The sequence below is a fragment of the Panulirus ornatus genome, chromosome 55 (assembly GCF_036320965.1).
Source record: "Panulirus ornatus isolate Po-2019 chromosome 55, ASM3632096v1, whole genome shotgun sequence".
Taxonomy (NCBI): Eukaryota; Metazoa; Arthropoda; class Malacostraca; order Decapoda; family Palinuridae; genus Panulirus; species Panulirus ornatus.
Window position 1 is genome coordinate 28,245,684 of NC_092278.1, and position 27,634 is coordinate 28,273,317.

Consider the following 27,634-nt stretch of genomic DNA (forward strand, 5'->3'; position numbering starts at 1 on the left):
TTTGGAAAGAGGGGCAAGAATGAAGTCTGTTGGGGATGAGAGAGCTTGGGAAGTGAGTCAGTTGTTGTTCGCTGATGATACAGCGCTGGTGGCTGATTCATGTGAGAAACTGCAGAAGCTGGTGACTGAGTTTGGTAAAGTGTGTGAAAGGAGAAAGTTAAGAGTAAATGTGAATAAGAGCAACGTTATTAGGTACAGTAGGTTTGAGGGTCAAGTCAATTGGGAGGTAAGTTTGAATGGAGAAAAACGGAAGGAAGTAAAGTGTTTTAGATATCTGGGAGTGGATCTGGCAGCGGATGGAACCATGGAAGTGGAAGTGAATCATAGGGTGGGGGAGAGGGCGAAAATCCTGGGAGCCTTGAAGAATGTGTGGAAGTCGAGAATATTATCTCAGAAAACAAAAATGGGTATGTTTGAAGGAATAGTGGTTCCAACAATGTTGTATGGTTGCGAGGCGTGGGCTATGGATAGAGTTGTGCGCAGGAGGGTGGATGTGCTGGAAATGAGATGTTTGAGGACAATATGTGGTGTGAGGTGGTTTGATCGAGTAAGTAATGTAAGGGTATGAGAGATGTGTGGAAATAAGAAGAGCGTGGTTGAGAGAGCAGAAGAGGGTGTTTTGAAATGGTTTGGGCACATGGAGAGAATGAGTGAGGAAAGATTGACCAAGAGGATAAATGTGTTGGAGGTGGAGGGCACGAGGAGAAAAAGGGAGACCAAATTGGAGGTGGAAAGATGGAGTGAAAAAGATTTTGAGTGATCGGGGCCTGAACATGCAGGAGGGTGAAAGGCGGGCAAGGAATAGAGTGAATTGGATCGATGTGGTATACCAGGGTCGATGTGCTGTCAATGGATTGAATCAGGGCATGTGAAGCGTCTGGGGTAAACCATGAAAAGTTGTGTGGGGCCTGGATGTGGAAAGGGAGCTGTGGTTTCGGGCATTATTGCATGACTGCTAGAGACTGAGTGTGAACGAATGGGGCCTTTGTTGTCTTTTCCTAGCACTACCTCACACACATGAGGGGGGGAGGGGGATGTTATTCCATGTGTGGCGAGGTGGCAATGGGAATGAATAAAGGCAGACAGTGTGAATTGTGTGCATGCGTATATATGTATATGTCTATGTGTGTATATATATGTGTACATTGAGATGTATGGGTATATATACTTGCGTGTGGGGACGTGTATGTATATACATGTGTATGAGGGTGGGTTGGGCCATTTCTTTCGTCTGTTTCCTTGCACTACCTCGCAAACGCGGGAGACAGCGACAAAGCAAAATAAATAAATATATGTATGTATATATATATATATATATATATATATATATATATATATATATATATATATATATATATATATATATATATATTTTATCATATTTTGTTGCTGTCTCCCGTGTTGGCGAGGCAGCACAAGGAAACAGATGAAAGAATGGCTCAACCCACCCATATACACATGTATATACATAAATGCCAACACAGGCAAATATACATACATTTCAATGTATACATATGTATACATACACAGAAATATACATATAGACACATGTAGATAATTCATACTTCCTGCCCTCATTCATTCCCGTCGCCATCCCGTCACACATGAAATGAAACCCATCCCCCTCATCCTGCACGTGCGAGAGGTAGCGCTAGGAAAAGACAACAAAGGCCACATTCTTTCACACTCAGTCTCTAGCTGTCATGTATATTGCACAGAAACCATAGTTCTGCTTCCATATCCAGGCCCCATAAAACTTTCCATGGTTTACCACAGATGCTTCACATGCCCTGGTTCAATCCATTGACTACACATCTACCCCAGTATATCACATCGTTCCAATTCACTCTAATCCTTGCACACTTTTCACCCTCCTCCATATTCAGGACCCAATGGCTCAAAATATTTTTCACTCTGTCCTTCCACCTCCAATTTGGTCTCCCATTTCTTTTTCCCTCCACCTCTGACACATATATCCTCTTTGTCAATGTGACCAAACCCTTTCATTCAATACACCCTCTTCTGTTCTCTCAACCACACTCTTTTCATTACCACACATCTCTCTCACCCTTTCATTACTTACTCGATCAAATCACCTCAAACATATCAATTCCAACACATCCACCATCCTCCGAACAACCCTATCTATAGCCCAGGCCTAGCAACCATATAACATTGTTGGAACCACTATTCCCTCAAACATACCCATTTTTGCTTTCTGAGATAATGTTCTCACCATCCACACATTCTTCAACATTCCCAGAACCTTTGCTTCCTCCCATACCTTGTGACTCACTTCTGCTATCACCATTTCATCTGCTGCCAAATCCACTCCTAGATATCTAAAACACTTCACTTCCTCCAGTTTTCCTCCATTCAAACTTGCCTCCCAACTGACTTGTCCCTCAACCCTACTATACCTAATAACCTTACTCTTATTCACAATTTACTCTCAGCTTTCTTCTTTCATACACTTTACCAAACTCAGTCATCAGCTTCTGCAGTTTCTCACCCGAATCAGCCACCAGCGATGTATCATCAGTGAACAACAACTGACTCACTTCCCAAGCTCTCTCATCCATAACAGACTGCATACATGCCCCTCTCTTCAAAACTCTTGCATTCACCTCCTATCAACCCTGTCCATAAACAAATTAAACAACCATGGAGACATCACGCACCCCTGCCGCAAACTGACATTCACTGGGAACCAATCACTTTCCTCTCTTCCTACTCATACACATACCTTACATCGTCGATAAAAACTTTTCACTGCTTCTAGCAACTTCCCTCCCACACAATATACCCTTAATACCTTCCACAGAGCATCTCTATGAACTCTATCATATGCCTTCTCTAGATCCATACATATAAATCCACTTGTTTTCTAAGTATTTCTCACATACATTCTTCAAAGCAAACACCTGATCCACACATCCTCTACCACTTCTGAAACCGCACTGCTCTTCTCCAATCTGATGCTCTGTACATGCCTTCACCCTCTCAATCAATACCATCCCATATAATTTCCCAGGAATACTCAACAAACGTATACCTTTGAATACTCACCTTTAATCCCTTTGCCTTTGTGCATGGCACTTTATACAATAACAGTTTTGATGCACGAGACCAGATTATAGTGATGGGTGATTTGAATGCAAAGGTGAGTAATGTGGCAGTTGAGGGAATAATTGGTGTACATGGGGTGGTCAGCGTTGTAAGGGGAAATGGTGAAGAGCTTCTAGATCTGTGTGCTAAAAAAGGACTGGTGACTGGGAATACCAGGTTTAAAAAGAGATATACATAATTGTATGTATGTAAGTAGGAGAGAAGGCCAGAGAGCATTATTGGATTAACTGTTAATTGATAGGCACATGAAAGAGAGACTTTTGGATGTTAATGTGCTGAGAGATGCAACTGGGGGATGTCTGATCATTACGTTATGGAGGCAAAGGTGAAGATTTGTAGAGGTTTTCAGAGAAGAAGGGAAAATGTTGGGGTGAAAAGTGGTGAGAGCAAGTGAGCTTGGCAAGGAGACTTGTGTGAGTAAGTACCAGAAGAGACTCAGTGCAGAACGGAAAAAGGTGAGAGCAAAGGACGTACGGGGATTCAGGGAGGAATGGGATGTATTTAGGGAAGCAGTGATGGCTTGCGCAAAAGATGCTTGTGGCATGAAAAGCATGGGAGGCGGGCAGATTAGAAAGGGTAGTGAGTGGTGGGATGAAGAAGTAATATTATTATTGAAAGAGCAGAGAGAGGCATATAGACAATTTTTGCAGAAAGAAAGAGGCAGGACGTCAAGAGAAAGGTGCAAGAGGTGAAAAAAAGGGCAAAGGGAAGTTAGGGTGAGAGAGTATCATTAAAGTTCAGGGAGGATATAAACATGTCTTGGAAGGAGGTAAATAAATGCACAAGACATGAGAACAAATGGGAACATCAGTGAAGGGGGATAATTGGGAGGTAATAACAAGTAGTAGTGATGTGAGATGTTGTGAGCATTTTGAAAGTTTGTTGAACGTGTTAGATGATAGAGTGGCAGATATAGGGTGTTTTGGTCGAGGTGGTGTGCGAAGTGAGAGGACCAGGGAGAATGATTTAGTAAAAAGAGAAGAGGTAGTGAAAGCTTAGCAGAAGATGAAAGCCGGCAAGGCACTGGGTTTGGATGGTATTGCAGTTGAATTTATTAAAAAAGGGGGTGACTGTGTTGTTGACAGATTGGTGAGGATATTCGACGTATGTATGGCTCATGGTGAAGTGCCTGAGGATTGATGGAAAGAATACTTCCCACGCATTCCTTACGTGTCATAGAAGGCGACTAAAAAGGACAGGAGCGGGGGCTAGAAACCCTTCCCTCCTTGTATTTTAACTTTCTAAAAGGGGAAACAAAAGAAGGAGTCACACAAGGAGTGCTCATCCTCCTCTAAGGCTCAGATTGGCACGTCTAAATGTGTGTGGATGTAACCAAGATGAGAAAAAAGGAGAGAAAGGTAGTATGTTTGAGGATAGGAACCTGGACGTTTTAGCTCTGAGTGAAACGAAGCTCAAGGGTAAAGGGGAAGAGTGGTTTGGAAATGTTTTGGGAGTAAAGTCAGGGGTTGGTGAGAGGACAAGAACAAGGGAAGGAGTAGCACTACTCCTGAAACAGAAGTGGTGGGAGTATGTGATGAAATGTAAAAAAGTAAACTTTAGATTGATATGGGTAAAAGTGAAAATGGATGGAGAGAGATGGGTGATTATTGGTGCCTATGCACCTGGGTATGAGAAGAAAGATCATGAGAGGCAAGTGTTTTGGGAGCAGTTGAAATAGGGTGTTAGTAGTTTTGATGCACGAGACCAGGTTATAGTGATGGGTGATTTGAATGCAAAGGTGAGTAATGTGGCAGTTGAGGGAATAATTGGTGTACATGGGGTGGTCAGTGTTGTAAGGGGAGACGATGAAGAGCTTGTAGATTTGTTTGCTGAAAAAGGACTAGTGATTGGGGATACCAGGTTTAAAAAGAGAGATATACATAAGTATACGTATGAGAGTAGGAGAGATAGCCTGAGAGCGTTATTGGATTACGTGTTATTTGTAGGCACGCAAGAGAGACTTTTGGATGTTAATGTGCTGAGAGGTGCACCTGGAGGGATTTCTGATCTTTATCTTATGGAGGTGAAGGTGAAGATTTGTAGAGGTTTTCAGAAAAGAAGAGAGAATGTTGGGAAGAAGAGAATGGTGAGAGTAAGTGAGCTTGGGAAGGAGACTTGTGTAAGAAAGTACCAGGAGAGACTGAATGCAGAATGAAAAAGGTGAGAGCAAAGGATGTAAGGGGAGTGGGGGAGGAATGGGATGTATTTAAGGAAGCAGTGATGGCTTGCGCAAAAGATGCATGTGGCATGAGAAGAATGGGAGGTGGGCAGATTAGAAAGGGTAGTGAGTGGTGGGATGAAGAAGTAAGAATTATTAGTGAAAGAGAAGAGAGAGGCATTTGGATGGTTTTTGCAGGGAAATAGTGCAAATGACTGTGAGATGTATAAAAGAAAGAGGCAGGAGGTCAAGAGAAAGGTGCAGGAGGTGAAAAAGAGGTCAAATGAGAGTTGGAGTGAGAGAGCATCATTAAATTTTAGGGAGGGTAAAAAGATGTTATGGAAGGAGCTAAATAAAGTGCGTAAGACAAGAGAACAAATGGGCAGGTAATAACAAGTTGTGATGATGTGAGCAGATGGAGTGAGTATTTTGAATGTGTTTGATGATAGAGTGCCAGATATAGGGTGTTTTGGTCAAGGTGGTGTGCAAAGTGAGAGGGTTGGGGAGAATGATTTGGTAAACAAAGAAGAGGTAGTAAAAGCTTTGCAGAAGATGAAAGCCGGCAAGGCAGCGAGTTTGGATGGAATTGCAGTGGAATTTATTAAAAAGGGGGTGACTGTGTTGTTGGCTGGTTGGTAAGGTTATTCAATGTATGTATGACTAATGGTGAGGTGCCTGAGGATTGGCGGAATGCTTGCATAGTGCCATTGCATAAAGGCAAAGGGGATAAAGGTGAGTGCTCAAATTACAGAGGTATAAGTTTGTTGAGTATTCCTGGGAATTTATATGGGAGAGTATTGATTGAGAGGGTGAAGGCATGTACAGAGCATCAGATTGGGGAAGAGCAGTGTGGTTTCAGAAGTGGTAGAGGATGTGTGGATGAGGTGTTTGCCTTGAAGAATATATGTGAGAAATACTTAGAAAAGCAAATGGATTTGTATGTAGCATTTATGGATCTGGAGAAGGCATATGATAGAGCTGACAGAGATGCTCTGTGGAAGGTATTAAGAATATATGTTGTGGGAGGCAAGTTCTTAGAATCAGTGAAAAGTTTTTATTGAGGATGTAAGGCATGTGTACAAGTAGGAAGAGAGGAAAGTTATTGGTTCTCAGTGAATGTCGGTTACGGCAGAGGTGTGTGATGTCTCCATGGTTGTTCAATTTGTTTATGGATGGGGTTGTTAGGGAGGTGAATGCAAGAATTTTGGAAAGAGGGGCAAGCATGCAGTCTGTTAAGGATGAGAGAGCTTGGGAAGTGAGTCAATTGTTCTTCACTGATGATACAGCGCTGGTGGCTGATTCAGGTGAGAAACTGCAGAAACTGGTGACTGAGTTTGGTAAAGTGTGTGAAAGAAGAAAGCTGAGAGTAAATGTGAATAAGAGTGAGGTTATTTGGTACAGTAGGGTTGAGGGACAAGTCAATTGGGAGGTACGCTTGAATGGAGAAAAACTGGAGGAAGTTAAGTGTTTTAGATATCTGGGAGTGGATTTGGCAGCGGATGGAACCATGGAAGCGGAAGTGAGTCATATGGGGGGGGAGGGGGAGAAAGTTCAAGGAGCGGTGAAAAATGTTTAGAAGGCGAGAATGTTATCTTGGGAAGCAAAAAATGGGTATGTTTGAAGGAATAGTGGTTCTGACAATGTTATATGTTTGCGAGGCTTGGGCAATAGATAGAGTTGTGCAGAGGATGGTGGATGTGTTGGAAATGAGATGTTTGAGGACAACATGTGGTATGAGGTGGTTTGATCAAGTAAGTAATAAAAGGGTAAGAGAGATGCGCAGTAACAAAAAGTGTGGTTGCGAGAGCAGAAAAGGGTGTTTTGAAATGGTTTGGTCACATGGAGAGAATGAGTGAGGAAAGACTGACAAAGAGGATATATGTGTCAGCAGTGGAGGGAACAAGGAGAAGTGGGAGACCAAATTGGAGGTGGAAAGATGGAATGAAAAAGATTTTGAGCGATCGAGCCCTGAACATGCAGGAGGGTGAAAAGCATGCAAGGAATAGAGTGAATTGGAACGATGTGGTTTACCAGGGTCAACATGCTGTCAATGGATTGAACCAGGGCATGTGAAGAGTCTCGGGTAAACCATGGAAGGTTTTGTGGGGCCTGGATGTGGAAAGGGAGCTGTGGTTTCGGTGCATTATACATGACAGCTAGAGACTGAGTGTGAACGAATGTGGCCTTTGTTGTCTTTTGCTAGTGCTACCTTGCGGACATGCGGAGGGAGGCAGTTTTCATTTCATGTGTGGCGCGGTGGCAACGGAAATGAATAAGTGCAGATCGTATGAATTATGTACATGTGTATATATGTATATGCCTGTGTGTGTATATATAGAGTTGATAGAGATGCTCTGTGGAAGGTATTTAGAATATACAGTGTGGGAGGCAAGTTGTTAGAAGCAGTGAAAAGTTTTTATCGAGGGTGTAAGGCATGTGTACGTGTAGGAAGAGAGGAAAGTGATTGGTTCTCAGTGGATGCAGGTTTGTGGCAGGGGTGTGTGATGTCTCCATGATTGTTTAATTTACTTATGGATGGGGTTGTTAGGGAGGTAAATGCAAGAGTTTTGGAAAGAGGGGCAAGTATGCAGTCTGTTGTGGATGAGAGCTTGGGAAGTGAGTCAGTTGTTCCCTGATGATACAGCGCTGGTGGATGATTCGTGTGAGAAACTGCAGAAGCTGGTGACTGAGTTTGGTAAAGTGTGTGAAAGAAGAAAGTTAAGAGTAAATGTGAATAAGAGCAAGGTTATTAGGTACAGTAGGGTTGAGGGTCAAGTCAATTGGGAGGTAAGTTTGAATGGAGAAAAACTGGAGGAAGTAAAGTGTTTTAGATATCTGGGAGTGGATCTGGGAGCAGATGGAACCATGGAAGCGGAAGTGGATCATAGGGTGGGGGAGGAGGCGAAAATCCTGGGAGCCTTGAAGAATGTGTGGAAGTCGAGAACATTATCTCGGAAAACAAATATGGGTATGTTTGAAGGAATAGTGGTTCCAACAATGTTGTATGGTTGCGAGGCGTGGGCTATGGATAGAGTTGTGCGCAGGAGGATGGATGTGCTGGAAATGAGATGTTTGAGGACAATGCATGGTGTGAGGTGGTTTGATCGAGTAAGTAACATAAGGGTAAGAGAGATGTGTGGAAATAAAAAGAGCGTGGTTGAGAGAGCAGAAGAGGGTGTTTTAAAATGGTTTGGGCACATGGAGAGAATGAGTGAGGAAAGACTGACCAAGAGGATATATGTGTCGGAGGTGGAGGGAACGAGGAGAAGTGGGAGACCAAATTGGAGGTGGAAAGATGGAGTGAAAAAGATTTTGTGTGATCGGGGCCTGAACATGCAGGAGGATGAAAGGAGGGCAAGGAATAGAGTGAATTGGATCGATGTGGTATACCGGGGTTGACGTGCTGTCAGTGGATTGAATCAGGCCCGGATCGCTCAAAATCTTTTTCTCTATATCCTTCCACCTCCAATTTGGTCTCCTACTTCTCACTCTTCCCTCCACCTTTGACACATATATCCCCTTTGTCAATCTTTCTTCACTCATTCTCTCAATGTGACCAAACCATTTCAATACACCCTCTTCTGCTCTCTCAACCACACTTTTTATTAACATACATCCCTCTCACCTTTCCATTACTTACTCGATCAAAACCCCACATCACATATTGTCCTTAAACATCTCATTTCCAACACTCACTCTCCTCCGCACCACCCTATCAATAGCCCATGCCTCACCACCATATAATATTGCTCGAACCACTATTCCTTCAAACATACCCATTTTTGCTCTCCAAGATAACGTTCTCACTTTCCACACATACTTCACTGCTCCCAGAACTTTCGCCCCCTCCCCACCCTGTGACTCACTTCTGCTTCCATGGTTACATCCGCTGCCAAATTCACTCCCAGATATCTAAAACACTTCACTTCTGCCAGTTTTTCTCCATTCAGACTTACCTCCCAATTTTCTTTTCCCTCAACCCTACTGAACCTAATAACCTTGCTCTTATTCACATTTACTCTCAGCTTTCCTCTTTCACACACTTTACCAAACTCAGTCACCAGCTTCTGCAGTTTTTTACCCAAATCAGCCACCAGGGCTGTATCATCAGCAAACAACTGACTCACTTCCTAAGCCCTCTCATCCACAACAGACTGCATACTTGCCCCTCTCTACAAAACTCTTGCATTCACCTTCCTAACAACCCCATCCATAAACAAATTAAACAACCATGGAGACATCACGCACCCCTGCCACAAACCGACATTCATTGGGAACCAATCACTTTCCTCTCTTCCTACTCATACACATGCCTTACATCCTCGATAAAAACTTTTCACTGCTACTAGTAACTTACCTCCCACACCATATACTCTTATTACCTTCCACAAAGCATCTCTATGAAATGCCTTCTCCAGATCCATAAATGCTACATACAAATCCATCTGTTTTTCTAAGTATTTTTCTCATACATTCTTCAAAGCAAAGACTATTCCTTCAAACATACCCATTTTTGCTCTCTGAGATAATCTTTGCTTCCAGAACCTTCGAGCCCTCTCCCACCCTTTGACTCACTTCCGCTTTCATGGTTCCATCCGCTGCCAAATCCACTCCCAGATATCTAAAACACTTCACTTCCTCCAATTTTTCTCCATACAAATGTACATCCCAAAAACTTGTCCCTTAACCATGCTGAACCTAATAACCTTGCTCTTATTCACAGTTACTCTCAAATTTCTCCCTTCACACACTTTTCCAAACTCAGTCACCAACTTCTGCAGTTTCTCACTTGAATCAGACACAAGTGTTGTATCAGCGAACAGTAACTGACTCACTTCCCAAGCCCTCTCATTCCCAACATACTGCATACTTGCACCTCTCTCTAAAACTCTTGCATTTGCCTTCCCTAACCACTCCATCCATAAACAAATCAAACGTCCATGGACACAACATGCACCCCTGCCGCAGACTGACCTTCACTGGGAACCAGTCACTCTTCTTTTCCTACCTGTACACATGCCTTACATCCTTGATAAACTTTTCACTGCTTCTAACAGCTTACCTCCTACACCATATACTCTTAAGACCTTCCATACAGCATTTCTATCAACACTATCATATGCCAACTCCAGATCTATAAATGCCATATACAAATCCAACTGTTTTTTAAATATTTCTCACACACATTCTTCAAAGCAAACACCTGATCCACACATCCTGTACCTCTTCTGAAACCACACTGCTCCTCCCCAATCTGATGCTCTGTACATGCCTTCACCCTCTCAATCAATACCTTCCCATACAATTTTCCAGAGATACCCAGGAAACTTATGCCTCTGTGGTTTGAAGGAATTGTAGTTCCAACAATACTATATGGTTACGAGAAGGGTGGATGTGGTGGAAATTAAATGTTTGAGGACAATATGTGGTGTGAGGTGGTTTGATTGAGAAAGTAATGAAAGGGTAAGAGAGATGTGTGGAAATAAAAAGGGTGTGGGTGAGAGAGCAGAAGAGGGTGTGTTGAAATGGTCTGGACATATGGAAAGAATGAGCAAGGAGAGGTTGACAAAGAGAATATGTGTGTCAAAGGTGGAGGGACCAAGAAGTGGGTAACCAAATTGGAGGTGGAAGGATGGAGTGAGAAAGAATCTGAGCGAACAGGGCCTGAACATACAGGAGGGTAAGAAGTATGTAAGAAATAGAGTGAATTAGAATTATGTGGTATACCGGGTCATAACCAGCTACAATCAATAGCAACTTCAAATTCAGATTTTTGTACTTTACCTCACATTGTAGTTTCCCTTCTTTGTTCAAAATCTCTCCACTGAAGGTTCTTAACATAAAACATGTGCAAATAACCTTTCATACATATCTTTATTCATTAAAGAGAAATAAGCTACAGTGTCTACTTACATGGCTGCTGGTGTATCATTAATGCACAAGTCCACATTATCCCTATCTCCAACTTTTCCTTCATGACTGGTGTAAATAGTAAACAGATTCAGAATTAATAACACTCTTTAATACTCTTTCATTTCTTTCTCAGTATCTTCAATATAATTTACCTTTACCACTTCCGCCAGAGGCTGTACAGGCGGAAGCAATATGTTCAATACACTCACAAGTGTAATATCTTGAATTTTTGATCTTGCAATTAAAGCTTTCATGTTTCCTTAGGCATCTCTTAAACTTTAAATCAACATGTGTTCCTTGTTTTGTGGAATAATTCTTCCATCTAGGTAAAGTCACTTTACACATTAAGCCACTACTGCCAACTGATTCACTACCAAATTCTCTAGTTTTTCTCAGCTAGTTCCAAGTTTGTAGCTATCAGACAAGCTTTTTCAAAAGCTAATTTGTATTTTTTCATAATTCAGACCTATCTCAAACCTGCCTCTTAGAGTTCGGATTCAAGAACTGTCCAAATTTACTATATATTCTTTATCTCCTGTGCCAAATTTGTAATTTTCAGCAATCTCAACAGGAGCAGGATCAAAATGTTGCTTCAGAGTCTTGGGAAACTGACTCAGTGTCGTATCTTTGGCTCTGACAGGGGAAAGCAAATTGACCAGCTCCTACCAGTCAAAAGACTGCTTTCCTTTTCTCAAGGGCTTTCTTCTTCTGAACATCACCTCCATCATCCATTAATTCATTTGCCAGGAAGAAGAGGTCAATTCTCTTGCAATATGATGCAAAATTCTCCCTGTCTGCATTGTACTCCCTCACTCATCCAATGTATCCACTGACACCAGCCATTATTGCCCTATTCACTATAGTTCTCCACATTCAGAGAAGCCTTTCCTTCAGTGGTCACTAGCCTCTCTCAAAGATGTCACCACCACCTTGTATGTCCCATCCTCATCACCAATGTAATATCTTACGTGATTTTAATGAGAGAAAAGGAAGCTACGCACAAACTCTAGTTAGGGTGGCTTATTTTCAACATTCTCGCACTACCCGCCTAATACATTATGATTATACAGGAATAAACATGCTATGCACAAACTCTAGTTAGAGTGGCTTATTTTCAACATTCTCGCACTACCAGCCTAATACATTATGATTATACAGGAATAAACACATCTTAACTTTGGTAAGAATAACATGACTAATAATGTTTTTATTATTATTATTATTTGCTTTGTCGCTGTCTCCCACGTTAGCGAGGTAGCGCAAGGAAACAGACGAAAGAATGGCCCAACCCACCCACATACACATGTATATACATACACGTCCACACACACAAATATACATACCTATACATCTCAACGTATAATATAAACACACACAGACATATACACATATACACATGTACATAATTCATACTATCTGCCTTTATTCATTCCCATCGCCACCTCGCCACATATGGAATAACAACCCCCTCCCCCTTCATGTGTGCGAGGTAGTGCGAGGAAAAAACAACAAAGGCCACATTCGTTCACACTCAGTCTCTAGCTGTCATGTAATAATGCACCGAAACCACAGCTCCCTTTCCACATCCAGGCCCCACCCAACTTTCCATGGTTTACCCCAGACGCTTCACATGCCCTGGTTCAATCCACTGACAGCACATCGACCCCAATATACCACATCGTTCCAATTCACTCTAATCCTTGCGCGCCTTTCACCCTCCTGCATGTTCAGGCCCCGATCACTCAAAATCTTTTTCACTCCATCTTTCCACCTCCAATTTGGTCTCCCACTTCTCCTCGTTCCCTCCACCTCTGACACATATATCCTCTTGGTCAGTCTTTCCTCACTCATTCTCTCCATGTGACCAAACCATTTCAAAACACCCTCTTCTGCTCTCTCAACCACACTCTTTTTATTACCACACATCTCTCTTACCCTATTATTACTTACTCGATCAAACCACCTCACACCAGATATTGTCCTCAAACATCTCACTTCCAGCACATCCACCCTCCTCCGCACGACTCTATCCATAGCCCACGCCTCGCAACCAGACAACATTGCTGGAACCACTATTCCTTCAAACATACCCATTTTTGCTTTCCAAGATAATGTTCTCAACTTCCACACATTCTTCAACGCTCCCAGAATTTTCGCCCCCTCCCCCACCCTATGATTCACTTCTGCTTCCATGGTTCCATCCGCTGCCAAATCCACTCCCAGATATCTAAAACACTTCACTTCCACCAGTTTTTCTCCATTCAAACTTACCTCTCAATTGACTTGACCCTCAACCCTCCTGTACCTAATAACCTTGCTCTTATTCACATTTACTCTCAACTTTCTTCTTTCACGCACTTTACCAAACTCAGTCACCAGCTTCTGTATATATATATAATTCAATAAAGGAAGTATATAAACATACATATGTATATAACAGGATTGATAACAGCTAGTGATGGAATGAGTGTTTTGAAAGACTGTTGAATGTGTTTGATGACAGTGGCAGATGTAGAGCGTACTGGTCAGGGTGGTGTGCGAAGTGAGAGAGTCAAGAAGAGTGGTTGGGTGAAAAGAGCAGAGGTGGTGAAAGCCTTGCTGAAGATGAAATCCAGGAAGGTGGCAGGTTTGGATGGTATTGTAGTTGAATTCATTAAGAAAGGGAGTTAAATCTGTTTGATAAGAGTGGCATATGCAGGGCGTTTTAGTCAGGGTGGTATGCGAAGTAAGAGTCATGAAGAGTGGTTGGGTGAATAGAGAAGTGGTGGTGAAAGCCTTGCTGAAGATGAAATCCAGGAAGGCAGCAGGTTTGGATGGTACTGCAGTTGAGTCTATTAAGAAAGGGGGTGACTGTATTGTTGATTAGCTGGGAAGGATCTTCTGTGTATGTATGGATCATGATGAAGTGCCAAGGATTGGCAGAATGCATGTATAGTGCCAATGTACAAAGGCAAAGGGGATAAAGGTGACTGTTCAAACTACAGAGGCATACGTTTGTTGAGTATAACTGAAAAATTATATGGGAGGGTATTGACTGAGAGGGTTAAGGTATGTACAGAGCATCAGATTGGGGAGGCGCAGTGTGGTTTCAGAGGTAGCGGAGAATGTGAGGATCAGATGTTTACTTTGAAGAATGCAAGTGAGAAATACTAAGAAAAACAGATATATTTGTATGTGGTATTTATGAATTTGGAGATGATATGATAGTGTTGACAGAGATGCTTTCTGGAAGGTCTTAAGAATATGGTGTGGGAGGTAAAGCTGCTAAAAGCGGTAAGAAGTATTTATCACAGGTGTAAGGCATGTGTACGAGTAGAAAGAGAGGAGAGTGACTGGTTCCCAGTGAAAGTCGCTTTGTGGCAGGGGTGTATGATGGCACAATGGTTGTTTGCTTTGTTTATGGATGGGTGGTTATGGAGGTAAATGCAAGAGTTTTAGAGATAGTGGCAAGTATGCAGTCTGTTGGGGATGAGAGGGACTGGGAAGGGAGTCAATTGTTGTTCACTGATGATACAGCACTGGTGGCTGATTCAAAAGAGGAACTGTAGAAGTTGGTGACTGAGTTTGGAAAAGTGTGAAAGGAGAAAGTTGAGAGTAAATGTGAATAAGATAAAGGTTATCAGCTTCAGCACAGGTAGATGGACAAGTTAGTTGAGATGTAAGCTTGAATGGGATAATTGGAGGAAATGAAGTGTTTTTGATATCTGGGAGTGGACTTGGAAGCAAATGGGACCATGGAAGCGGAAGTGAGTCATAGGGTTGGGGAGGGGGTGAAGGTTTTGGGAGCAATGAAGAATGTGTGGAAAGAGAGAACGTTAGCTCAGAGCAAAAATGGGTATATTTGAAGGATTAATAGTTCTAACAATATTATATGGCTATGAGGCATGAGCTATAGATAGCGTTGGACAAAGGAGGGTGGATGTGTTGGAAAAGAAATGTTTGAAGACAGCATGTGGTGTGAGGTGGTCTGATCAAGTAAGTACTGAAAGGGTAAATGAAATGTGTGGTAATAAAAGAGTATGGTTGAAAGAGTAGAAGAGGGTGTGTTGAAATGATTTGGACATATGGAGAGAATGAGTGAAGAAAGGTTGACAAAGAGGATGTATGTATGGAGAGAACAAGAAGTGGGAGACCAAATTGGAGGTGGAAGAATGGAGTGAAAAAGATTTCAAGCGATCGATGCCTGAACATACAGGAGGGTGAAAGGCATATCCCACATCTTTCATTAATAAATCCCTTAAGTTGGCAAAGAAATCATTTTATAGAGTTAAACCCAAACATCCCCTTGATGCCAAGAATCTATTAGTTCTCCCTTTTAGTAATAATTTTACATTACTAATGTAATCAAAATGTAGCCTTCAGCAATAACAAATCTATAAAGAATATCTTAATCAAAAACTCACCAGAAAATAATGCAGGCTGTGTTTAAAGAATACCTGGTAAAAACTGTAATATGTTTTATGTTGGGCAGAATGGTAAGGATCTTTATGTTAGACTTAAGCAATATAAATATAGTATAAGAGCAGGATAAGTCTCAAATACTTTGTTCAATCATGTTAAAAATCATGACCATTGTACTGACTGGAGTAATGCCAATTCAGTGATCAACTGCAACTCCTTTCCCACAAGTAATATCATTGAATATTCTATTATCAAATGCAGAAAGAACTGTAACATTGATATTAGTGAAGGTCTCTACAAACTGGATAGCTTTGTCTTAAGCAAAATTTTTAAACAGTTCCCTTTCCTCTCCACATTATAAAAATTTTATGACAGGCATGATGCCAGACCCAAACACCAGCATCCAGTGACACTTGTTTACCAATAGCATTTTAACCATCCATGATTTGTCCCAGACACTTCACATGCCATGGTTCAGTTCATTGGCAGCATGTGGATCCCTGTATACCACATCCTTCCAATTCACTCTATCCTGTGCAAGCCTTTCACCCCTCTACATGTTCAGGCCCTAATCACTCAAAATCTTTTACACTCCATCCTTCCATCTCTAATTTGGTCTCCTCATTCTTATCGTTCCATTCATTTCCGACACATATATCCTCTTAGTCAACCTTCCCCTACTCATTCTCCCTGTATGTCCAAACCATTCCACCACACCTTTCCCAGCTCTCTCAACCACATCCATTTCATTACCACACCTCTCTCTTACCCTTGCATCTCATACTTGATCAAGCCATCTCACACCACATACTGTCCTCAAACATTTCATTTCAAATACACCCACCCTCATCCACACAGCACCTCTATCACTCCTATCATATGCTTTCTCCAGATTCATAAATTTCACATACAAATCCATCTGTTACTCTAAGTATTTCTCATAGACACTCTTTAGCAAACACCTGATCCACACATCCTCTATCGCTTCGAAAACCACGTTGCTCCTCGTATCTGATGCTCTGTACATGCCTTCTCCCTCTCTGAAATGTGGATCTTATAAGCTTCAGCTGAATAATCATGTAGAGATAGTGTTTTGAATAATGTACATATATTTCATGAATTTGTCTAGAAGTATTTCACATTAGTATAGCATTCTAATTGTATACTGAAGGATTAGCCATGACATTAAGTCATACAAAAACACTTATTTTTCTTAAAAATTACCAAATTTTGCAGAAACTATTTTAAAATCTATATAAAAACAGCTTCTTTATATGGTGGCTATTGTTATCTAAATAACTTGCTTTATATTTTGTCATGATTTTGGCCTCTTACTTATTTTTCACTTTTCAATGGGGGTTTTCAAGAAATCATTTCAAATACAGAAATCAGAGCTTCTTTCAATATTGAAAAAGTAACAAAAAAGGTTAAAATTTATACTTTTTATTTTTTGTACAAAGGCAAAGGGGATAAAAGTGAGTGCTCAAATTACTGAGGCATAAGTTTGTTGAGTATTCCTGGTAAATTATATGGGAGGGTATTGATTGAGAGGGTAAAGGCATGTACTGAGCATCAGATTGGGAAAGAGCAGTGTGGCTTCAGAAGTGGTAGAGGATGTGTGGATCAGGTGTTTGCTTTGAAGAATGTATGTGAGAAATACTTAAGAAAAGCAAATGGATTTGTATGTAGCATTTATGGATCTGGAGAAGGCATATGATAGAGTTGACAGAGATGCTCTGTGGAAGGTATTAAGAATATATGGTGTGGGAGGCAAGTTGTTAGAAGCAGTGAAAAGTTTTTGTCGAGGATGTGTAAATGTAGGAAGAGATGAAAGTGATTGGTTCTCAGTGAATGTAGGTTTGCGGCAGAGGTGTGTGATGTCTCCATGGTTGTTTAATTTGTTTATGGATGGGGTTGTTAGGGAGGTGAATGCAAGAGTTTTGGAAAGAGGGGCAAGTATGCAGTCTGTTGTGGATGAGAGAGCTTGGGAAGTGAGTCAGTTGTTGTTCGCTGATGATACAGCGCTGGTGGCTGATTCGTGTGAGAAACTGCAGAAACTGGTGACTGAGTTTGGTAAAGTGTGTGAAAGAAGAAAGTTGAGAATAAATGTGAATAAGAGCAAGGTTATTAGGTAGAGTAGGGTTGAGGGACAAGTCAATTGGGAGGTAAGTTTGAATGGAGAAAAACTGGAGGGTGAAGTGTTTTAGATATCTGGGAGTGGATTTGGCAGTGGATGGAACCATGAAAGTGAAAGTGAATCATAGGGTGGGGGGGAGGGGCAAAAGTTCTGGGAGCACTGAAAATTATGTGAAAGCTGAGAACATTATCTCGGAAAGCAAAAATGGGTATGTTTGTAGGAATAGTGGTTCCAACAATGTTATATGGCTGCAAGGCATGGGCTATAGATAGAGTTGTGCGGAGGAGGGTGGATGTGCTGGAAATGAGATGTTTGAGGACAATATGTGGTGTGAGGTGGTTTGATCGAGTAAGTAATAATAAGGTAAGAGAGATGTGTGGTAATAAAAAGAGTGTGGTTGAGAGAGCAGGAGAGAGTGTTTTGAAATGGTTTGGTCACATGGAGAGAATGAGTGAGGAAAGATTGACCAAGAGGATATATGGTTCAGAGGTGGAGGGAATGAGAAGCGGAAGACCAAATTGGAGGTGGAAAGATGGAGTGAAAAAGATTTTGAGTGATCGGGGCCTGAACATGCAGGAGGGTGAAAGGCGTGTAAGGAATAGAGTGAATAGGAACGATGTGGTATACTGGGGTCGACGTGCTGTCAATGGATTGAACCAGGACATATTAAGCGTCTGGGGTAAACCATGGAAAGTTCTGTGGGGCCTGGATGTGGAAAGGGCGCTGTGGCTTCAGTGCATTATTAAATGACAGCTAGTGACTGAGTGTGAACGAATGTGGCCTTTGTTGTCTTTCCCTAGCGCTACCTCGCACACATAAGGGGGAAGGGGGTTTTTATTTCATGTGTGGCGGGGTGGCGATGAAATGAATAATGGCAGCCAGTATGAATTATGTACATGTGTATATATGTATATGTCTGTGTGTGTATATATATGTATACGGTGAGATGTATAGGCATGTATATTTGCGTGTGTGGACGTGTATGTATATACACATGTAGGTGGTTGGGTTGGGCCATTCTTTTGTTTGTTTCCTTGCGCTACCTCCCTAATGCGGGAGACATCGACAAAACAATATAAATTTTTTTTTTTTTTGCTTTGTCGCTGTCTCCCAAGTTTGCGAGGTAGCACAAGGAAACAGATGAAAGAAATGGAACAACCCACCCCCATACACATGTATATACATACACGTCCACACATGCAAATATACATACCTACACAGCTTTCCATGGTTTACCCCAGACGCTTCACATGCCCTGATTCAATCCAATGACAGCACGTCAACCCCGGTATACCACATCGATCCAATTCACTCTATTCCTTGCCCTCCTTTCACCCTCCTGCATGTTCAGGCCCCGATCACTCAAAATCTTTTTCACTCCATCTTTCCACCTCCAATTTGGTCTCCCACTTCTCCTCCTTCCCTCCACCTCCGACACATATATCCTCTTGGTCAATCTTTCCTCACTCATTCTCTCCATGTGCCCAAACCATTTCAAAACACCCTCTTCTGCTCTCTCAACCACGCTCTTTTTATTTCCACACATCTCTCTTACCCTTACGTTACTTACTCGATCAAACCACCTCACACCACACATTGTCCTCAAACATCTCATTTCCAGCACATCCACCCTCCTGCACACAACTCTATCCATAGCCCACGCCTCGCTAGAAGTTTCAGTTTTCTAAATTATTTCTTACATTTTTCATATGTATATATATGTATATGTGTGTATGTGTGTATATGTGCGTATGTATGTGTATATGTATATATATATAAGCATATATATGTATATTATCCCTGGGGATAGGGGTGAAAGAATACTTCCCACGCATTCCTCGCGTGTCGTAGAAGGCGACTAGACGGGACGGGAGCGGGGGGCCAGAAATCCTCCCCTCCTTGTATTTTTTAACTTTCTAAAATGGGAAACAGAAGAAGGAGTCACGCGAGGAGTGCTCATCCTCCTCGAAGGCTCAGACTGGGGTGTCTAAATGTGTGTGGATGTAACCATGATGTGAAAAAAGGAGAGATAGGTAGTATGTTTGAGGAAAGGAACCTGGATGTTTTGGCTCTGAGTGAAACGAAGCTCAAGGGTAAAGGGGAAGAGTGGTTTGGGAATGTCTTGGGAGTAAAGTCAGGGGTTAGTGAGAGGACAAGAGCAAAGGAAGGAGCAGCACTACTCCTGAAACAGGAGTTGTGGGAGTATGCGATAGTGTAAGAAAGTAAATTCTCGATTAATATGGTTAAAACTGAAAGTTGATGGAGAGAGATGGGTGATTGTTGGTGCATATGCACCTGGGCATGAGAAGAAAGATCATGAGAGGCAAGTGTTTTGGGAGCAGCTGAATGAGTGTGTTAGTGGTTTTGATGCACGAGACCGGGCTATAGTGATGGGTGATTTGAATGCAAAGGTGAGTAATGTGGCAGTTGAGGGAATAATTGGTATACATGGGGTGTTCAGTGTTGTAAATGGAAATGGTGAAGAGCTTGTAGATTTATGTACTGAAAAAGGACTGGTGATTGGGAATACCTGGTTTAAAAAAAAATATAAATATAAATAAATAAATATTTTTGGCAGATAAATGACACTTCAGGAACCAGCTTGAAAAATATGCAGAGAAAGGTTTAAATAAGTATGACTGTGTTGTTGATCAGTTGGTTAGTTTTTCAATTGTACGTATAGATTGTAATGAAGATTGGCAGAATTCATGTGTGAGGATAATGCATGAAGGCAAGGGGGAAAAAGGTGAACGTTTGATTTACATAAGTAAAAGTATGTTAAGTATGCTTAGTTTGTATATATGTTTGTTAAGTGTGCCTAATTGGTATAAGCTTGCTAAGTGTACCTAGTAAGTACAAGTTTAAGTGTGCCAAGTGAGTTGTATATAAAGGTAACGTAGAGAATAGTACATGCACACAGCATCAGATTAGGGAGTAACAATTGGTTTCAGGAATGTTAGAGGATGTATGGGTCAGGTGTGTGCTTTAAAGGATGCACGCGAAAAACACTTTGAGAAACAGGATTTGTATTTCACATTTATGGATCTGGAAAAAGCATTTGATAGGATTGAAAGAAAGGCTCTCTGGAAGGTCACAAATATATGGTGTGAGAGGGAAAACCTATTTGAAGCAGTGAGGAATTTTCATCAAGGGAGTACTTAAGACATGTCTGTGAGTGGGTAGAAAAGAGAGTGAGAGGTTCTAAGTGAAGGTAGGTCTGCAGCAAGAATGTGATCTCACCAAGAAATCTATCATTATTTTTACATTATACTTCGTCGCTATCTCCCACGTTAGTGAGGTAGCGCAAGGAAACAGAAGAAAGAATGACCCAACCCACCCACATACACATAAACGCCCACACACGCACATATACATACCTATACATTTCAACGTATACATACATATACATACACAGACATATACATATATACACATGTACATATTCATAATTGCTGCCTTCATCCATTCCCGCTGCCACCCTGCCTCACTTGAAATGGCACCCGTCCCCCTGCGCACGCAAGGTAGCACTAGGAAAAGACAACAAAGGCCACATTCGTTCACACTCAGTCTCTAGCTGTCATGTGTAATGCACCGAAACCACAGCTCCCTTTTTACATCCAGGTCCCATAAAATTTCGATGGTTTGCCCCAGACACTTCATATGCCCTGGTTAAATCCACTGACAGCATGGCGACCCCAGTATACCACACCATTCCAATTCACTCTATTCCTTGCACGCCTATCATCCTCCTCTATGTTCAGGCCCCAATCACTCAAAATCTTTTTCACTCCATCCCTCCACCTCCAGTTTGGTCTCCCACTTATTCCTTACACCTCTGACACATATATCCTCTTTGTCAATCTTTCCTCACTCATTCTCTCCAAGTGCCCAAACCATTCTAATAACCCTCCTCTGCTCTCTCAACCACACTCTTTTCATTGCCACACATCTCTCTTACCCTTTCATTACTTACATGATCAAACCACCTCATATCACATATTGTCCTCAAACATCTCATTTCCAACACATCCACCCTCCTCTGCACAACCCTATTAATAGCCCATGCCTCACAACCATATAACATTGTTGAAACCACTGTTTCTTCAAACATACCCATTTTTGCTCTCTGAGATAACATTCTCGCCTTCCACACATTCTTCAGTGCTCCCAGAACCCTCACCCCCTCCCCCATCCTGTGACTTACTTCTGCTTCCATGGTTCCATCTGCTGCTAAATCCACTCCCAGATAACTAAAACACTTCACTTCCTCCAGTTTTTCTCCATTCAAACTTACCTCCCAATTTGCTTGTCCCTCAACCCCACTGAACCTAATAACCTTGCTCTTAGTCACATTTACTCTCAGCTTTCTTCTTTCATACACTTTACCAAACTCAGTCATCAACTTTTGTAGTTTCTCACTCAAATCAGCCACCAGCACTGTATCATCAGCGAACAACAACTGACTCACTTCCCAAGCTCTCTCATCCACAACAGACTACATACTTGCCCCTCTCTCCAAAACTCTTGCACTCACTTCCCTAACAACCCCATCCATAAACAAATTAAACAACCATGGAGACATCACGCACCCCTGCCGCAAACTGACATTCACTGCGAACCAATCACTTTCCTCTCTTCCTACTCGTACATATGCCTTACATCCTTGATAAAAACTTTTCACTGCTTCTAGAAACTTACCTCCTATGCAATATACTCTTAATACCTTCCACAGAGCATCTCTATCAACTCTTTATCATATGCCTTCTCCAGATCCATAAATGCTACATATAAATCCACCTGTTTTTCTAAGTATTTCTCACATACATTCTTCAAAGCGAACACCTGAAAGCGAACACCTGATCCACACATCTTCTACCACTTCCAAAACCACACTGCTCTTCCCCAATCTGATGCTCTAGACATGCCTTTACCCTCTAAATCAATACCCTCTCATATGATTTCCAAGGAATACTCAACAAACTTATACCTCTGTAATTTGAGCACTCACCTTTATCCCCTTTGCCTTTGTACAATGGCACTATGCATGCATTCTGCCAATCCTCAGGCACTTCATCATGAACCATACATACACTGAATATCCTTACCAACTAGTCAACAACACAGTCACCACCTTTTTTAATAAATTCCACTGCAACATCATCCATATCCGCTGCCTTGCCAGCTTTCATCTTCAGCAAAGCTTTCAATACCTCTTCTCTGTCTACCAAACCATTCTCCCGGACCATCTCAATTCGCACACCACCTCGACTAAAACACCCTATATCTGCCACTCTATCATCAAACACAATCAACAAAACTTCAAAATACTCACTCCATCTCCTTCTCACTCCACCACTCCTTGTTATTACCTTTCCATTAGCCCCCTTCACTGATGTTCCCATTTGCTCTCTTGTCTTACACACTTTATTTACCTCCTTCCAAAACATCTTTTGATTCTCCCTAAAGTTTATCAATACTCTCTCACCCCAACTCTCATTTGCCCTCTTTTTCACCTCTTGCACCTTTCTCTTGACCTCTTGCCTCATCTCCAAATCATTCGCACTACTTGACTGCAAAACTCATCCAAATGCCCCTCTCTTCCCTTTCACTAACAATCTTACTTCTTCATCCCACCACTTACTATCCTTTCTAACCTGTCCACCTCTCACTTTTCTCATGCCACAAGCATCTTTTGCACAAGCCATCACTGCTTCCCTAAATACATCCCATTTCTCCCCCAATCCCCTTACATCATTTGCTCTAACCTTTTTCCATTCTGCACTCAATCTTTCCAGGTACTTCCTCACACAATTCTCCTTTCCAAGCTCACTTACTCTCACCACTCTCTTCACCCCAACATTCTCTCTTCTTTTCTGAAAACCTCTACAAATCTTCACCTTCACCTCCACTTGCCCCTCTCAGCACATTAACATCCAAAAGTCTCTCTTTCATGTGCCTATCAATTAACACGTAGTCCAATAACGCTCTCTGGCCATCTCTCCTACTTACATACGTATACTTATGTATATATCTCTCTTTTTAAACCAGGCATTCCCAATCACCAGTCCTTTTTCAGCATACAAATCTACCAGCTCTTCACCATTCCCATTTACAACACTGAACACCCAATGTACACCAATTATACCCTCAACTGCCACACTACTCACCTTTGCATTCAAATCATTCATCACTATAGCCCGGTCTCGTGCATCAAAGCTGCTAACACACTCACTCAGCTGCTCCCAAAATACTTGCTTCTCATGATCTTTCTTCTCATGACCAGGTGCATAGGCACCAATAATCACCCATCTCTCTCCATCCACTTTCAGTTACCTATATCATTCTAGAGTCTACCTTCTTACATTCTATCACACACTTCCACAACTCCTGATTCAGGAGTAGTGCTACTCCTTCCTTTGCTCTTGACCTCTAACCAAGCCCTGACTTTACTCCCAACACAACTGCAAACCACTCTTCCCCTTTACCCTTGAGCTTCATTTCACACAGAGCCAAAACATCCAGGTTCCTTTCCTCAAACATACTACCTATCTCACCTTTTTTCTCACCTTGGTTACATCCACACACATTAAGACACCCTAATCTGAGCCTTCAAGGAGGATGAGCACTCCCTGCATGACTCCTTCTTCTGTTTCCCCTTTTAGAAAGTTAAAATTCAAGGAGGGGAGGGTTTCTAGCCCCCCCATCCCTTTTAGTCGCCTTCTACAACATGAGGGGAATGCATGGGAAGTATTCTTTCTACCCTATCCCCAGGTGCACCAATTCCGTAACTGATCCCACAAGTTTAAGGTCAACAGGAATGCATATTGCAGTGCTCCTTCCTTTTCATGTAATTATGCTGAACTCACTCTCTAAGACAATTTTCTTCACATCTATTACCATATTCTTCTTCACTTTCTTTTAAAACTGATATATGTGTTTCTCTTCATCACTATGGGCACCGACAATCTAAATACTTTCTCTAGAGTCACAGTAAACAAACTAATAAAGTGCTCGAACGAGTACTTAACAGGTTATTCATGGTGTAATATATCACTAAATATCTAAACAAAGGCAGGAAAAGTTAAAGCATTAATTGGGATTAGTTGCCATTTTCTAACAGAACATCAATGATGTCAGCCACCATTTAAAGGGATAAGCATCTATATCTAATTTGGTTACAGATATATTTGTAATAAGCTATTCTTCATAATTTCAACTGAAAACACTGCAAGAGTATTGATGAGCTCCCTTGGAATCAGGACAAAGAAACAAAAATGTATTTCCAAAATATCTACATTGTTCAATGCAGAAAAAATGTGAGTATACTCCTACAGGCAATGCTATGAGCTTGGAAGAGGAAAGACACTTTCTGTTGAGGTTCCAGTTCCCCTAAACCTACATTGCAAGACATAATGAAGAGCTTTCACTGTTCCAATTATTTTTTTCAAGAGCTGGTCTCTAGAAAACAATTAAATTGCTAATTGATCTATCGTAGTGTAACCAGTGTAACCATCATGGGAAAGTGAAAAGAGGTAAATGTGTAAATACATATATATGCAACTGTGACAATTGCAGCATACAAGTAATAATAAACTCTTTTACATAACAATTACTATGAAACTTGTATCACCAAATCAATCAGCAGCTTAAAATACAAGTGCAAATAAAATTTAGACATACCTCACACAGGAAGAGAAGTCTTGTTTCTGCATCTTCATACAATCTTGAGAGTGAGATATTACCCTCTGGAGGTTTTATATAAAATGCCATCCCTTAGTCTGCAAACAATGCTAGCCTGTAATAATAAAAAATATCTATATAAGCACATAATCTCTCTTGTATTATCAGGAAGGGAAAAATGAAAGACCATCACAGATAATTTTGAATGCACTGATATAGCTAATTAATGCTGTATCATTAGCAATACATTACAGTTCAGCTTTTTCTAACATGTAAAACAAAAAAAATTCAAAACCACTGTTTTCATAACAATAAAACAGATTAGAAAAAAAGATAGCATAGTCTTTACAGAAAGAAATAAGAGATAGAACATGATTGGGAACATCATATTTCATTCTACCATATACAAAAAGGCGAAAATGATGGTTTATAAGATCTTGAAAAAAAGTGTCTAATGTAAAAATACATAAAAAAGTTGTTAATAATCAACTGATCCTATGGAAAACCTCACCTAAACTCTCCAAAATTTACCTTAATATTGTCATTATCCGAAAAAAATGTTAAATTTATAGCAATTATTTGCAAACCACTTATTTTTTTTCAAATAACACAAAATTCAGTATCTATTAGCTGTCAGGGCAATGTATGATACTGTGCTACTTACAGAAAACAGCAAAGAGTTGCAAAGCATAATCTGGAAAATTAGTTTACAACTGAATATTAGATTAGAAAAGAGGTGACAATTTAAGAGATGCAACGGTTATATATATCAAGAAAATGAGAGGTTAAACACCAGTACAAAATAAATTCAACAGAACCCCTGAAAACGTTTTCCCATCTTCTTGGCAGATGAGAAATATTCTAAAGATTAATATAACCAATCGAACATCTAGCGAGTTTGGTTTGGTTTCGTTGAATGTATTACCTATGGTTTTTGATGTCTTTTGAGTGATTCTGACTTTTATTTCCATCGCAAACACGTAAATGTTCAAAACGGTCATCATACTTCTTAAAGTTCAACATTCTAGTCAGAAGATACATTCATAAACCATGACTGGGCATCGCATTTGGTCGAATAAATTAAAATAAAACAGACGATGACCAATCGGCCTAAGTGCCCCTTTAAACAGTCATTTCATAATACCTAACTGCAGGCCAATTCAATTTTGGCATAAATCTGCTGCTGATCTCTGTTACTAAGGTGAAGTTTTCATAGGGTTTGATATTCATAAGAGTATTACCTTTAAGCCTACATTTCCCCTTATATATAGAACACCTCACTCCTATTGCCTTATTGAATAAAGCAATGGAAAATAACGATTCACGTCTATTACTGTATTCTCTTAACACTGCAATATCATTTCAGCAAAAGATATCAGTAACCCAGGATATTTCCGATGAAAGGGTAACCTGATGATTTTCCACAAGTGTTTCCTTTCACACCTTTATCCAATCCTTTCACGATCATCTTCAACTTATAGTACTAATTCCCACCTGGTGTAATCTAGGTTACACTTGGCTCATAAATACTTCGTCTTCCTATGGTAAAACAAGGTTCCCCGCGAGACTTTCAAACAACTTACCAATCACAAACAAATGTGAAACATATGACTGACCAATCCACAGACATCCTAGCATGACACCTAATGCTAAAAGAACACCTGGCAACACATCCGGAGGAACTTATGCGAACGCTGCCGAGCCTCCGTTGTTTACGTTTTTGATAAGTGATTCCTATAGGGTAAATTTTCTGACGACTTAACAGATGAAATAAATATAGTATAATTCCCGTTCTACCTTTTTTGACCAAAGACTTTGTAGAGTGAACGTAAGTGTTAGACTGTTTAGTCCACTAGAATGGGGGGAACATCACTTGCATGTGTCATTTGTTAAACAGGAAAAAATGCACAGTACATTTTTATCGTCAGCTGTGAGGTATTAGAGTTTGCATGTATAATGTTTTCTATATACGTATGTCAATACATTTCAATATTCTTATCATGGTTATGAAAAGCTTTTAACTTAGATATGTTTATAATGACTGGCAATGCATTAACGTTGAAGTTTTTAGCGGATGTATTTAAGAATGGAGTGGCGAAACTGGGAGGGACACAAAAACCCGTCCAATAACAGCAGTGCTTTATTGGTTAACGTATGTAGGGTGAGGTAGTTCATGCCGATAAACGTTACGACAGGTAGTTTCAAGGCGCTAGAAA

General features: G+C 41.0%; 1 protein-coding gene across 4 annotated transcripts in view; it reads right to left on the bottom strand.

The window, feature by feature from the left end:
• The window catches only part of LOC139765625 (uncharacterized), a 182,907-nt gene extending 155,848 nt beyond the window's left edge, over positions 1-27,059 (bottom strand). For 2 of the 4 annotated variants that reach the window (XM_071693303.1, XM_071693301.1), the window contains exons 1-2: positions 27,002-27,059; positions 25,419-25,533 (exon numbers count right to left, since the gene is read on the bottom strand). In XM_071693303.1, the coding sequence (XP_071549404.1) occupies positions 25,419-25,508 (90 nt within the window). In that variant the 5' untranslated portion in view covers positions 25,509-25,533; positions 27,002-27,059. The other 2 variants (XM_071693302.1, XM_071693305.1) reach the window with 2 other exon arrangements.
• Positions 27,060-27,634: the final 575 nt, after the last annotated feature.